The sequence below is a fragment of the Larus michahellis genome, chromosome 3 (genome assembly GCF_964199755.1).
Source record: "Larus michahellis chromosome 3, bLarMic1.1, whole genome shotgun sequence".
NCBI lineage: Eukaryota > Metazoa > Chordata > Aves > Charadriiformes > Laridae > Larus > Larus michahellis.
Genome location: NC_133898.1, coordinates 60,072,340 through 60,087,535, shown reverse-complemented (window position 1 = coordinate 60,087,535; position 15,196 = coordinate 60,072,340). Strand labels below are relative to the sequence as shown.

At 41.8% G+C, this 15,196-nt stretch overlaps 1 protein-coding gene across 7 annotated transcripts in view; it reads right to left on the bottom strand.

The window, feature by feature from the left end:
- Positions 1-15,196, bottom strand: part of LOC141740893 (SAM and SH3 domain-containing protein 1-like) — a 569,515-nt gene that overhangs the window by 96,589 nt on the left and 457,730 nt on the right. For 6 of the 7 annotated variants that reach the window (XM_074580364.1, XM_074580366.1, XM_074580367.1 and 3 more), the window contains one exon: positions 4,206-4,334. In XM_074580364.1, coding sequence (XP_074436465.1) covers positions 4,206-4,334 — 129 coding nt within the window. Of the gene's footprint in view, positions 1-4,205; positions 4,335-12,392; positions 12,428-15,196 lie in introns of those variants that run through there. The other variant, XM_074580368.1, reaches the window with a different exon arrangement.

Here is a 15,196-nt window from a genome sequence, read left to right as displayed (position 1 = left end):
GCTCAGGCACTTCTTTATTAATACATCGATCCTCCTGATGCAGCCTCTCTGTGCAACTTTTAGAGGACACTTTGACCCCTAGGGTGACCCACTCTTTCTCTTTGTTCAGAGCATTCAGTAAAAGCAGCTTCAAATCTAACTTTAGCCTTTCATGTTTCTGCTACGTACTGTTTATCACTCATACTGCATTTCAGAGAAAGACATCAGAGCTACCATCCAAAAAAATCAAGCTGCAGTCTCCCAGCTGTATCACAGCTGCTGATTGCCTGATCTTTCACGATAATAAAATCTAAAGATGTATCCCAATACCTTTTGCTTTACGAAATTTTTTGCACGTGGAATCTGTAGCTTTGAGAGAGCTGTCAACAGAGACTCTTCCCCTCGCCCTCTTATTCCTCATTTAGAGCTGATCTCGGTGCAGGGGTTGGGTTTATCCTATGGTAGCCCCTTCTCATGATTCAGTAACCTTCACTCCAGCAAAACCCTGGAAATGTGTACTAGCTCTAGATGCATGTCAGCTCTGCTTTGCTCTAGCCCTTTATTAAAGGGAGGGAGAAGACCATCGGGAGGGGGGCAGGGGGAGGAAGAGCAGAAGCGCTGCCCACCTCCAAGCTCTGGCACAACCCCACTGCTGGGAAGAGAGGGTACGTAGACAGCACTGTCTCTCCTCACCCCTGCTAGGGGAGCAACGTATGGCAGAGCAAAGCTAGGCTACACTAACAGCCCAATACTACTGGAGCATAATAATTTTGAGGCTGCATATATTTGCTAATCTGGTGCATATTTTTTGCTATCATAGCACATCTGGGATATGCTAGGAAGCTGGCACTGCTCCCCATTCACTATTCCAAAACCTCTGCAAATATACTACCTTTCCTCAAGCTGTAAAGTGAGGAAAAACATCACAACAAATGAGTCGCTCTTCCATTCTGTCTTTCACATTAGTACTTTTGCAGTCACCTCAGCATCTCCGCTGCTTAAATCAACTCCTGTTTCTGCTGCAGATTATAAACAGGCATACTATCACACTGAAAACCCATTCTAGTCAACATGGCTGCTCCCTGTGTACCTAAGTTAAGCCTGCCTACTTGTTGATAAGAGCAAGTTTCAGTTGCAGTCAGCGCTGTTTAGATACTGTTGCTGTGGAACCAAGCTAATAGCCATTCTGCTGATAACGCATGAAACTATAGATAACTGATGTCCAGAAACTGTATTATAGTTGTGACAGACATAGCAAAAATTGAGCACTAATTTCATTTCCAATTGCAATATCTTCTCTCTGACCTGACAGTTCAAGAAGTCATCACTGGACTAACTAGAGTGAGCAAACTCAATAAGAGAGCCACTAAAGAGGAATCTCCATGATGTCTTTTCATGCAGCCACTTTCTCTGCCTATAGCTTCTCTTGAGCAGAATGAACTAGTGAATCACTCCCTGGCCTGTCTTGGGTTAGCTCACATATATTTAAACCAGCATGAAGCTCTGCACCTTTGATGTGAGTTAATTAAGCTCACATGGCTTTCCCTAGCCTGACTTCTGCAGCTTCAGAAGCTAAGGGAGCCAAATTAGGCCCATCTGTCTAAATGGAAGGGAGTCCTCTCCTGCCATAAGGCATGCTTCATTACCCAGGACAGGAGCTGCCTTCCAAGAGCACCAGGAAAGAGGTTTCACTGCTGCCAACAGCTACCCAGAACACCAGGTATGCCGAGCATGGGGGTTTTCATAAGAACCATGATTCTCTGCCATCAGTTTCTCTGGAAAAAAGCCTCAAGGGTCTGTCTACAAAGGGGTTTCCTGCAATAACCTTTTGTTTAACACTTGGAACTTCTTGGCAGCAATAGATCTGCAAAATACATTTGATTTTTTTTTTCTTCATTTAAAAATAAAGAAAGAACTAGCAAACTTCAGTGGGGCAAAGGAGATGACTCTCTCTGCCTTGATCCTGCAGCCATTCATTGTGTAACTGAAGTTCATAGTCTGTACAACCTCGGGAAGCCTCTCAGTTGCTAAATTGGAGTCCCAAGAAGAAAGAAAGTGGCCTTAAGTAATCCACATCATCAGGTACAGTTGCTAGAGAAAGGACACAAACCACTCCCTGCTGCTAGTCAGTGCTAGGATCTGGGGAAGCAAAGGTAGAAGACACAATTACACAACTTCAGCTACCGGATTTGCCTTAAAGGACTTAACTGTGATCAGATCCCATACTGGCTCCGCCACAGCACTGTGCCTCATAACCATACTTTGGTTATGAGTTTCTGTATGTGTTATACAAAAGTTACCACCACAAAAAAACCGTAAGTGACAAAAAAATAATTCCTTCAGTTATATGTTTTCTGTGAGACAAGACTTGAAAGAAATATCTGTAATTTGGTAGGTAAAAACATACAGTACAGTTGGGAAACACAAACTTAACACTGAAGACCTAACAAAGCAGACTTAAAAGCTTTTTTCTCTGTCTCAGATAATCTTTATGAATGTTATGAAAACTAACAGAGACGTTCACCATGAAAAAAGCACAGCAATCAGTAATACATACCCTAAGTAGTGACAAACATTTACTCACATTACAGAGCAGTAAGGAATTACCCAACAAGTGAAGAGATACGATGTTTCTCTGACAGGCTTCCTACAAGGTTCCCTCTTAAGCCTAACAAAAATGAGGTATGGAGATGACCTGCATACGGGTTAGTTTGGCTTTGTACTCCCCAGGGAGTCTACACAACTGAATGGGTGAAAAACTGGCTACTTGAGTAGTGTTTGATGTGCTGTACTTAGAGGACAGTTACAAGCAGAATAGTGCAGGGGCCCATCCTGCTAGATACTTGAGGAGGAAACAGAGGGCACCCCCATCAAGGTAAGGGATGATGCCCGCCTCAGGCTGCAGTCAATACATTTGAGGGCAGGGCTGCCATTCAGAGTGGCCTGGCAGGAACCTCATGAATTCAGCTTGGATAAATGCTCCTTCCTGGTCCCGAGGAGGAGCAAGCCCATGCACTGGCACAGGCTGGGGACTGACTAGCTGGACCAGCCTGCTCTGCAGAAAAGGCCTGGGGGAACAGTAGACTTAGCACTAGCCAGCAGCATGCCCAGGCAGCAATGACAGCCAGCAGCATCCCACACCACGTCAACAGCAGTGTAACCAGCAGACCAAGTGAAGCGATTCTTCCTCTTTCCCTGGCACCTGTCAGGCCATGCCTGGACCACCATCTCTGTCTCTGCAGTCCTGTGTGCTAGGCAGGCATTGATAAACTTGAATAAGTCTGGGGGAGAGGCACCAAGGTGCTCAAGGACTTGAGCCCTTGCCCAGGAAGAAGGGCTGGGCTATTCAACTTGGAGAAAAGACAGCTTTAAGGAGACCTACTGGCAGCCTGCTGGTACCTATGGGGAGGTTATCAAAAAGATGGAGTCTGTTCTTCACAGTGGTGCACGACATGAGAATGAGAGACAACAGGTATAAATTGCCATGGGGGGTTCTCTCATAGAACATCAGGAAAAATGAAAAGTTCCCTATGAAGACAGTGAAGCAGTACAATAGGTTGCTCGGAGAGCCTGCAAAGCCTCCATCCTTGGAGGTCTTCAAACCCAATCAGATAAGGCCCTGAACAACCTGGTTTGAATTCAATGTTGACACTGCTTTGAGCCAAAGGTTGGATCATAGAGCTCCTGAGGTCCCTTCCAGCCTGAAGGACTAACTCAATGTCCCTGCTACAGGTTCTGTAGTGCATAATAATGGAAAAGGGTTCCACAAAACTGAAGATCGCTTACGTTTTGGAGACTGAAACATATTCACACCTTGGAGTTCTGAGAAGCAGTGTTTTAACAGTTTGTACACTGCAACTGAAAAAGAGCACACAGTTTTATTGTGCTGAGACTGGAAACATCTTGGAGCAAGGAAACAATGCTTTTGTCAGACACTATCATGTGTCCAAGAGCTGAGGTTTGCAAGCAAATGTGTGCAAGCAAAGAGTACTCTAAAGAAGAACTAAGAAATGTAGACTCCAAGGCTTAATGAATCACAATAAATACACAGAAAAAACTATCCTGCTACTATCCGCATGTTTGAGTTGGCTGAAATGTTTATGTGCGTGAACACAATCACATATAGTTATTTCCCTGGGTAGAACTCTTCAAACTGAAATATTGATTCTTCATCTGGGGCATGAATGGCAATCATTCGTTAATAAAGTCATAATTTCTCTACATACCGTATCAAGGTCTTGGGAAACCCTCCGTTTGCGCAGCTCTTCCATCCTCTCGCACACATCCGTGAAGCAGGTGTTATAGTAGTCTGCATACTGCTGTGCCAGGTCATCAATATTTCCCAGTGACCCATCCTATGGTGAAGGCAAAAGGAACAAAAAAAAAAAAAAGAGGTTAATAAAATTTTAATTTAAAAGTAACACCAGAACTCTGAGGGAGACCCTCTCTGTGCAGCACATCCAGCACACAGCTCTTGGGTCATCCTCTTAATTCCCAGCCCAGAGCACACAAGAGCAGTTGGGAACTGCAGTACCACAGCAGCTCGTCAGAAACAGGTGGGTCCTTGCTAATTCCTACACAGTGAGAGAAGGCAGGGACAGCAACACATAGCAGAGGAACAACATATCCCCAGGCACTATCTGCCTCAATTCCCTCCCACCCACATATACTCATATTCCATCTGGTTCTCCCAAGCAGCTGCCCACTCATCCAATAACCAGTCACTGCATACGTTTCACTGACCTTATTTACTGGGAGTAGCCCTGCTTTCCTTGACAATGACTAACAGCAATTTACACATTAAACTTCATGCTTACAAGAACAATCAGCCAGACTGCAAACAATTCCAGCCAAATGACTTTAACAGGCAAGTTTATGCCACCCATAAAGACACTCTGCCAGTTGGTCTTTCAATATATATTGGAGGTGGAAACATGGTTTGCTCAGTCCCAAACGTCTGCTTTGCTAGGCAGGACTGCTACCCTGTTAATAAAATGCCTATAGTCAGGAATCTAGTTGTAATAATCTCTTAATTACACTCAACAATTCATACTTTTTAAGTGATGGATAAGTAAGGAAAAAAAACGCCCAAAACAAAACAAAAAACACGCTGGATTTTAAGTGGAATGAGAAATCCTTCTAAGCCTCAGATATGTACGCCATAGAGGGCAGGGCGAGGGGTGGACAGGGTGAATTAACCATTTTTTTGGATACAATACGCATGCACTTAAAATACGCCCAGAAGACGGGATTGAGTAATTTTGTTTCTTTGTCTAATTTATGAAAGAGCATATATGTCATTGTACACATTCTTTAAAAGGTGACAATTTACACTGTGCATATTCTGAGAAGAACAAGAATACACTGCAGAGTGTCATTTCATTGTTGCTGTTAATAGATGCAACACGTAAATATAAAATTATGTCTTGAATATTAAGAAAAAACTAAGCCATCAAGAAATCATTTAAAAATAATTATGCTATTAACATACATAAGTTACGATGCATAGTTTTAGCATATGAGCTAGGAAGAAATCTTTTAATTAGAAACCACACCTTACTGAAACGGTTGCCATTTGGAAATAAGTATGTGGTCCTGTTCTCAGGGTTGACTATACTGAAAAGGCAGATCCGTTTTAATGAAGTATCACTTCCAGAGAATTGGAAAAAACACTGCAGTTTAAATCAAAGTCAAAGCCTACTAAACCTCAGACTCTGTGAAACACACTCTCTACTTTTTTTAAAAGTGTAATTACACACGTGCAACAGGTATCTCTGATTCCCCAGCAAGTTTTGTAGAGCTCACATTCACAAAAATCAGCATAGTTTGCAATTTCTTAAAACTACTGCGTATGGTACAGGTGGAAAACAACTTGCATGTCATTTGTTGGAGCAGCAGAAGCAAAATAACTACACTAAGTATATATCTATATACACACACCCTCCTCTTTACATACCTATATATTTTTTACTATATTTCCTATCTCTCAACCTGACAAAGATCTCAAATGGGAGGTGGTTTCAAATGCTAAAAGATTGGGTTCCTTAGGGCAAATACACTCCTGGGAACTTCAGACTTTCCAGAGCTTGTGACAAGCAACTTTCCACACCACTAAGCAAGAGTGTAGTTTACGAGGACTAAACAATGCCATCTTCGAGAAGGCGACAGTGCTACCCTGCCTTCCTACCAGAGCAGCAGTGCTACCTGCTCAGCGGGCAGTCAGTGTACGTCTTCCTCCAGCCACCTCCTTGCCATCCATCACTTCCCAACAACCTGGGGAAGAAACTCTCCGCCTGTGCCACAAGCTCCACACATGTGCCTGTGCAACCGGACACTGCCGGTGGCTGAGAGTGTGCTCGCTGATCCCATGCGCATGACAACCTGCTTTCAAAAGGTCTGCACGCTCCGGAAGGGTAACTAGCGCTGCAGTGCTAGGGAGGAGAACGAACACCAAACAGAAAAAGCAACGCCAAAAACTTAGCCTTCGTTTGCTCGCTGTTGTGGGCAATAAGAAAACCTGTATGACTTCCAAAAAGACAACATGATATCTAAATCCCAACCACTCCATCATAAAAAAACATCCCTCTCTAAGAGTTACCAAAAACTCTCACTTTGGAGTATGTGCAGTATAAAACAGAGCTTGTTTATTCCATGGTAAGCTTTGCCAGTTAAGAGTATAGGAGCTGGAAACAGTAATGACAGAAGGGCAAGACAGGAAACCGTCATTTTAGTAGAACAATATGAAATCTGCCTATTTACTTTATCAGTCCGCCTCCTCTCTCAATTTTGGAAGCCTTTAAATCTCATGCAGCAAACCTGGTCAGAAATAGATGTAACTTGTGAAGGCAAAGTCATGACTCTGAAACTGTGTGATATACTCCACATCCAAATATATCATGTGAACTTCAGCTTAGCTGAGAGCTGGGTGAAGCCGAGATGAGGACTGCAGCATGCTCCAGGCGTTCCTCTGCACACCTTCCTACACCCATGCCCCTCACATCCACGGTCACCGGCCGCTCATGGGATAGCGGTGGCACTGCACAACAGATCAAACCAAGCCAAACAAGTGCTCATTTTTCACTTCTGTTGGCGTGCAAGTTCACTGTGCCTTTTTTAAGGGTGGCCTCTACACGGCTGAAGGCTTGTCACTGTCCCTAGAGCAAAATTAGCTTGACTGCAGCACCCCAGTTAAAGCCCGCAGAACACGGGTGGCCCCACCACCAGCGAACATGTGGCTGCAAAGAAAGGCCTATTCACAAATGGCTCCGGTCTGCCAGTGCTGCAACGTCCAGAGAAGACGAGCTGCAGGCACCAGCCTGCCTGACTGACAGAAGGGATTGTTGTCAATGCTTGGGACTCAAATTAGGGGCTATACTCCAAATACAGCTCTGGGGAAGACCAGTCCTGTGTGAAAGCAAGCTTAATGTCCAAAATAAGATGATGGAACCGAAAAAAACCACAAGATCTCAGAGATGAGAACTGATAATTGAAACATATGCTCATCGCAGCCCTGCCATACACTTTTGCTGTGTTACCAGACCGAGGGCGGATGGCTTTACAAGTTAGCCACTCCACAACAGCAGCCTCCTAACTAGATGCAGACAGCTTTGGGGTTCGAAGTCTCTAGCTTCGAGAAATAAGAACAAAAATACAAACATTTGCATTTACATCTCAGCTTGCTAGGAAGTTGTAGCAGAAGATGCCGATTGAATCATTTGCCTCTGTGGCGAAGAGCTTCCTTCAATGAGTTTATGGGTGTGGGTATCCAGAAAGCATTCCTTTTGTTGAAAAAGAAACACAGACATAAAAATCAACCCAAGCCAAAGACAGCAAGTATTTCACACCCACGTTACATATAAGGAAATAAAGCCATAACCTAACAAAGGATTGTATATCTGATTTATATTACCACAAATTTTATCCCTACATGTAGTTCTCTCCATCCTCCTTCTCTATTCTTCAACTACTATTAAAAACATGGCAGAACTAAAAAAAAAAAAAAAAAAAAGAGAAGATGCTTCATTTTCCTACTGCGCCGATAATGACTGAGAGGACCTACTTTAGGTGCCATCAAACCACAAGTACAACTAATCAAACGATAAATTTTGAACTATGGCATTTTGTCTGTCTATTCCTTAAGTTCTAAACTGTCTTACACAAAACCACCACCTGTGCGCTCTGTATTTGTATTTTGTTTTCAAGTTGAGTATTTAGAAAATATTCATATGCAAAACTTTAGCTCCAGCTTGAGAAGTCATTCATTCCCTTACAGAGTACAGAGAGTCAAAGGAATTGTTCAAAATATTTGTTGTGTTTTTTTTTTTAAAAACAATCCCTAGCAATATTAATAAAACAGAACAATAAAAGCGTTCATAACTAATATTTTTAAAATATTTCACTCTGATGCATAAAGAACGAGCGCCAGTGTTAGTTTTCTTAGTTCCTTTTACTTTCTTGCTTTCATATGCAAGCCAAAACCTAGAGGATTTTTAAGGCAATAGAAATAAAAGTCTAAACCCATCAGTTTGTTCATTCCTCTTCTGCCTTATTAATAGCCCTTCATTGTGGGCTTGATTCCAATACGAACACAACAGGGTCTAAATGAACGGGGACCACCATTTTAGCTTCACACGTAGCAAAAAGCATACGGCTACTTGACACCAAAAAAAAAAAAGCCAATGCAATTTATAGTAAGCCTTATGTCCCACTATGTCCCATTTTGATATAGATGGGTCCTCTGTTTGAAACAGCTTATGTGAGTAATGACAAAAAAAGAGATAGTTTATTCTTAACTGATATATCTGTAATTCAGTATCCAGGTCAGTAACGTTTTTAAAACCCAGCCCTGATAATAAACTCTTTCTCATTTTATTACAAATGTAACAGTTAAGCAAAGCCCTGCCATGAAGGCTGCTTTGCACCAGTTGTGTTTATTGCCATACAAACAGCAGTGTTCCAGCTATGTAATCCCACAGATCTTCTCTGGTGGAAAAAATTCGTAAGCAACACAAATACTGAGCAGAAATACCATTCCTGAAATGCTTTAATTTATTCATTAAAAGTTACAACATGTTTCTCCTAAGACCTCACTACTGCCTGAGACCTTTCCATGAAACAATCTGATAGCCAGGAAAGTAAACCACCCACTAGTTTTAAAGGGTTAAACCTAAAATGAAGATTTAATAAAATATTCTAATGAAAACAGAAGTTACCTCAGATTTCTATTTTTGGTTGTCAAATATGTTCCTAAATTTCCATCTTATAATGTACGCATGCAACATTTTTTGGCATCATAGAACACAGATTAAATGATGAATTGCCCTGGAATTCCCAGAGAATTAGTTCTGATATGCATGTGAATACCAAAGGAATCTGTCAGGATTCCTGTTAATGGAGTGACTACAAAGAAAAGTTGGAACGATTTGACACTTATTATAAAGTTAGAATTTATCGGTCACTGCACATCAGTTAGTTTGATGTGCTGGCAGAATCCTTTGTATTTGACATCTGAAAGCGTAAAGGAGGAAAATGTTTTGTCAGAGTGCTGTGCTGGCAATAAAATTATGTAAAGATACATTCATATTTTAATAATAGTAATAAAATAAAAACACTATCAGCTAAGGAAGAATAACAGACTTTGCTAAGTAATATATACATTTCATGAAGCTGCATATGAACCTAAATACTAGGCACTGGCACAGCATACACACTTTCTGCATAAGTTTTCATGCAGAATAAGAGTTTTAGAAAAAGCTACCAAAAACCCAACTATTTGAGTTTGTACTTTTCCATCTCTGATCCTGAAAAATGTATTAAAACACTGTATTCCAGCATATCCTCCTCCTATTCCAGCAGATATTAGGAATGTCAGGAAAGAGGTCTTGATTGTCAGATAGATGTGCTCGCTCTCCGAGCCACTGTGTGAAATTCATGTAACCGCACAAATCCCAAAAACATAAAAAAAGATGTGCATGCTACAAGCCGGTTTGGTATCTTCATCTGCACATGGCAATGCAGATTACAGCACACAACGCAGCTATACGAGTTCCTAACTTAAAAACCACTCCAGCTCTGGCCACAACACGTGTATAAACTGGGTGGTTAGGAACAGCTCAGAAGCTAGGAGGAAAAAAAAATAAATAATAATCTGACTTTTTTCCTATTAAAGTATAAATGTACATGGAAAGGGCACAGACCAAAGCAAGATGCTCTCTCACAGTGCTTTGCAATCATGCCCTGGCAAAGGCATATTTTTGACCTCCACAGCCCAAGATGAGAAAAATCCATTTCCGTGCCTGAAACACAGGACTACTGTGTGGAGAGTCACTGTAAACATTAGCAGCTTATTTCTGGCAGTTGGATCTTAACAGGGACGCCTACCAAAAATTTGTGGAACACAACCCTGCATTTCAATAATACCTTTGGTTTGGATAGCTGTAAGAAGTACATAAATGAAAGCCGGAACATGGGCCAGAGCAAACAGACTTGTTTGAGGAGGGGAAAGAGGTAAGAGGGACCAAAAAAAGTGGTGAAATAAGAACATCTGCTGAAGGGAAACATGTTTGTGCCTAATAAGCATGCTATTTTCAACAGGACTTCATCTACACAGCATACATCCTACAAGATGTTTAAAGTTAAGCAGAACTAGCTTACCTAGGAAGCAAGGGATGCTCAGATTTTCATGGGACAACTTTAAATAAAACACCAGTCCTTTTTAGATATTTTTCCTAATGTGGGCTCACAGAAGCTTGAGAAACTTGTGCGTCCTTCCCTAGGCCACCTCAAACTGGCAGTGTACCTCCCTGCACTGCAAAATATACCAATGCATTAATTCAGGCTACAGGTGATGAATCTGAGAGAAGACATTGCATTTCATGTTCCTCCACAATTCTTTCTAAGGAGGCATATTTAAATCGTATCCAAACCTTTTCAAAACAGAAGAGTTAAACCTGCATGCACCCCTCTGTCTAGGATTTGTGTCTCAATTCGCTACAGTAGTACAGACTGGCTCAATAAGGACAGGCATCTGTAGGAAAACCTGTGAAGCTTCATGGTAATTGTATCTGTTACACGTTTCTGATCCTCTTACCTGTCCCCTGCTAGCAATGTATTTCTGCCAGGAATCAGGCTGATGTTTTGCCTTCTGGCTTAGCTTCAAAATGGTTGCCATTAAAAATAAACCCAACAAGCTGCTAGAGAAATGTTCCCTTCTTTTCCTAGGGCTCAGAAAGGACAATCTTCCATTCAGCAGAAGTAACAATTCCACTATCCATGAAGTGACAGGTTCAAAGTCTTTCTTGACAGTCAGCAAGGTCAGAAATGTGAATGAGACAGAAGCGCGAGGCCAAGCAGCCCAGCATTTGCCTTGATATTCAGGGGAAGGCATAAAATACTCAGTGTAGAAGTCATGACATTTTTATATTAAGAACGGCTATTTTAGAGGATGCTGAAGGGTTGTCATGGTTCCCTTGACCTCTCTATTGCTGGACACTGCGAGAACAAAGAGAACATACAGATCAGACAGATTCAATAGGAGACTTTCCATTAATTTTTCTGGCATCTGAGGGTTGAGTCATTAAGCTATGCAGCTTTACAGAGTTACAAAAATAGATCTAATAAAACTGTGTCAAGCTCTCTGTAGCATGGTTAAAGTAGTTCTAGATTCTGTACAATAAGCAGAATGCACAATGGTACAGTTTGATACAAAAGCTTTTGCAGCAGTTATCTGAAATAAATGATACAGGCCACTGAGTTCATAGCACAGTCACTCTAAACACAGAAACTTTATATTAACCACACAGCTATGTAAGCTTTTTCTAATAGATATGAAACTTTGCCCTATCTTTACATCAAAACAAACTCTTCCCCTTTTCAAAGTTCTGCAAATAAAGTGTTTCCTTTACCAGCAGCACAATCTTCCCCCCCGCCTCGCTTTTCACTATAAAGCCCTGAAGTTTTGTCAAGTCATAACAAAGCATCTCTGGAAAAGCATTCTGAACGTGATTTACGTTTCTCCCTTTGTACATTGAAATCAAGTTGAAATGGGATCCCTCTGACATGTAACCAAGGAAGTCCTCTATGTAAAAAATAACAATACGTGTATGTGTACATACATATATGCATGCTAACGAAAAAGGTGTACCTATGCAAATGTACATTCCAACATACTTAAAAAGTAGATATTTATCACAAGTAGAACCAGCTCTTTCACATGCTCATTATCCTGACAGACCAGATTAAATGCAAATTTTATTCATGAAAAGTTAGTTCAAAGCACCCTTAATGTCCAGCTTCCCTAATAACAGTATATTAACTTCTATCCTCCTTTCCCCAAGGTGATCTGCACTAAGCTCATCAAATTGTAACTCAAAACTCTTGCCTGCTCTGATACCTGCCAGGCCACCACTACTCACCCGGCTGGTCAGCAGTCAGGCACAGGTTGTCATTGCTTGTAAAGCAGAGTAAGCCAACAACTCCTTAGGCCCTGTGGTAGCGGCACCTGACATCACCTCTCGCTAGTTTTGTTTCCCTTGCTCTCGCTGCTTCCTCCTTTTGCACACTGTATTTGCTGAGACTTTCTCAAATTGAGTGGAAATGTGTTTCTTCATGCACACCAGCTGCAGTGGGCTTCTATGCTGACACTTGGAGCAGAAACAAACGGTAAACAGAAGAACAGCAAGAATTAAGAAATGAACATATATGTAATTAAAGAAGCATTAAAGAGATGGAAATGAATTTCTTGTTTCAGAATCACGAAGTTTAGCATGCGTTATGAGGTGGCCTCCTATTTGAGTTAAGTTAGAGTCTAATGAAATAGATGTGCAAAAGCCAAACCCCTTAAGTAGATGATGAAATAAAGATTTATCTTGGTGAGCTGGCCATATTAACTGCAACAGTGAAGCAGGTCTCATTAAAATTCATATCTTTTCTTTATATATAGTAGTAACACAATACAACAAAAACAAATCTGTGATAGTTTCAGTCTACATAAGCGAGGCATGAGCAGCTCATTAAAATGGTAGCCTGAAAGAAACAGATATAGAACATGTAAAGAAAAAACACACCAACAATTTGAATATTTAAAGACAAAAACTAAGATGACAACAGTATCTCAGGACAACCGCATAAGGTCAGCAAGTGTGGTTTACAATATTTCTCAAGGTGTTGAAGTTGCACGGTAGACTCAGAATAAAGCAAACTTTGATCATACTCATGTCCAAGTTTTACTACAAAAAGCATAGTCAAAACCGATTTCTACTTTATACTAGTAATCACACTAAGGGGCATTCGCTCACAGACGGATGTATTGGTGAAACACAATAAAATGCCCTAATCTAAGTCAATGAACCAAAAGGCACTGAAATACTATTTAACAAAGATTCCGCTGTATGAAATTCTGTTTTCATTTTCAGCTGAGGAAAACAAAATCATAAACTACTGTAAAATAAGGGTTTCACTATGAATGTACCCTTAGGAGTATGCTGAGAAGCATTCGAAGGATGATTTTATTTTAAGAACAGGCCATTATTTTCTACTGTTTTTGCAACTGTCTGTAAGTCAACCTCCATACATGAACAATACCCAGAATATTAATACCATCTATTGGTACACTGATATTCTGCTCCTATACGTGATTTTATTCTAACCTATTTCTTTTATCCTTTAAATGAGGTATCTTATCAACATCATAAAACAGAGAGGAAGGCACCCCTTAACTTTGGATTTGCAAATCTCTATTGCACCAAGACATGGGAGTAAAACCTTTACAGCACCCTATACCCTACATATTTATTGCAGAAGTTAATTCTTGCCTGAGAGACAATATACACAGGTTCCTAATGGGTATATGCATAGGGGGCATATACATAATCATCACCACACTATCCAAGGCAAAACAATTGCTTGTTTACTAAAGTAATTCTTTATCCAATTTGGTGGTCCCTAAATAGTTTCTCCAAATAAAATTCTCTAAATTTGTTTCGGTCTATGAAATGTTTCTTTTTCTTTCCCCTCCGACACTAAGAAGCTCTTACAATCTGTCACTTCCTTATGGAAGAAATGGTATTTCATTCTCCCTTGTTCTAGATGCTGTATAAAAACCCGTGACAGCAACAAGTACCTACTCTGACCTTTGCCCCTCTCTACTCATATATATTTTCCAAGCGTCACAGTAGTAAGAATGGCCATCTTAAACTTTGCTATGCTTTTCACCGGCACAGTTTGGCACAAGCAGGATGTACCTTGCCCAGAAAAAGGAACATTCGCTCAAAGACGTTTCCTATCCTTCGCTCTGTTCCCCCTGCCCCCTTCCCCTTGCTTCTTCAGCATACCATTGTGCACTCCTTGCCCCTTCATTCCTATGTCTCCAGGTCTGGGGTTTTCCCCTCCAACCTGATTTGAGAGCCAGGCCTGAGGTCATAGAATCATAAACCAGTTCAGGTTAAAAGGGACCTTAAAGATCACCTAGTTCCAACCCCCCACCTCCCACTAGACCAGATTGCTCAAAGCCCCATCCAGCCTGGCCTTGAACACTTCCAGGGATGGGGCATCCACAACTTCTCTGGGCAACCTGTTCCAGTGTCTCACCACCCTCACAGTAAAGAATTTCTTCCTGATATCCAATCTAAATCTCCCCTCTTTCAATTTAAAACCACTACCCCTCAATCTTATCACTATGCTCCCTGATAAAGAGTCCCTCTCCCCATCTCTCCTGCAGGCCCCCTTCAGGTACTGGAAGGCTGCTATAAGGTCTCCCTGGAGCCTTCTCTTCTCCAGGCTGAACAACCCCAGCTCTCTCAGCCTACCCTCATAGCAGAGGTGCTCCAGCCCCCTGATCATTTTCATGGCCCTCCACTGGACCCGTTCCAACAGGTCCATGTCCTTCTTGTGCTGAGGACTTCGGAGCTGCACGCAGATCCTGAACAGGTCTCCTGCCTGGCCACCCCCAAGGACCACAGCTTTTCCTAGCCCACCAAAACCTGGCGGTACTGGCTTCAGGGATGCACCAATAAAGGAGCCCTCTACGCTTTCCCTAATTTCTCAATGCCTCAGCAGCCAAATCATGCATCAGGACCTTCCCCCCGCAGCTACAACTACCAGAGAATGGAGGAGAGAGCACAGTCCTCTTCCGCTCTGCAGGAAAGCCAGTGCCCAGGAAAGCCCGGCAGGGATGCAGTCACCCGATGTTTCTTCCCGCTGGACCAGCCTATTGTCTCAT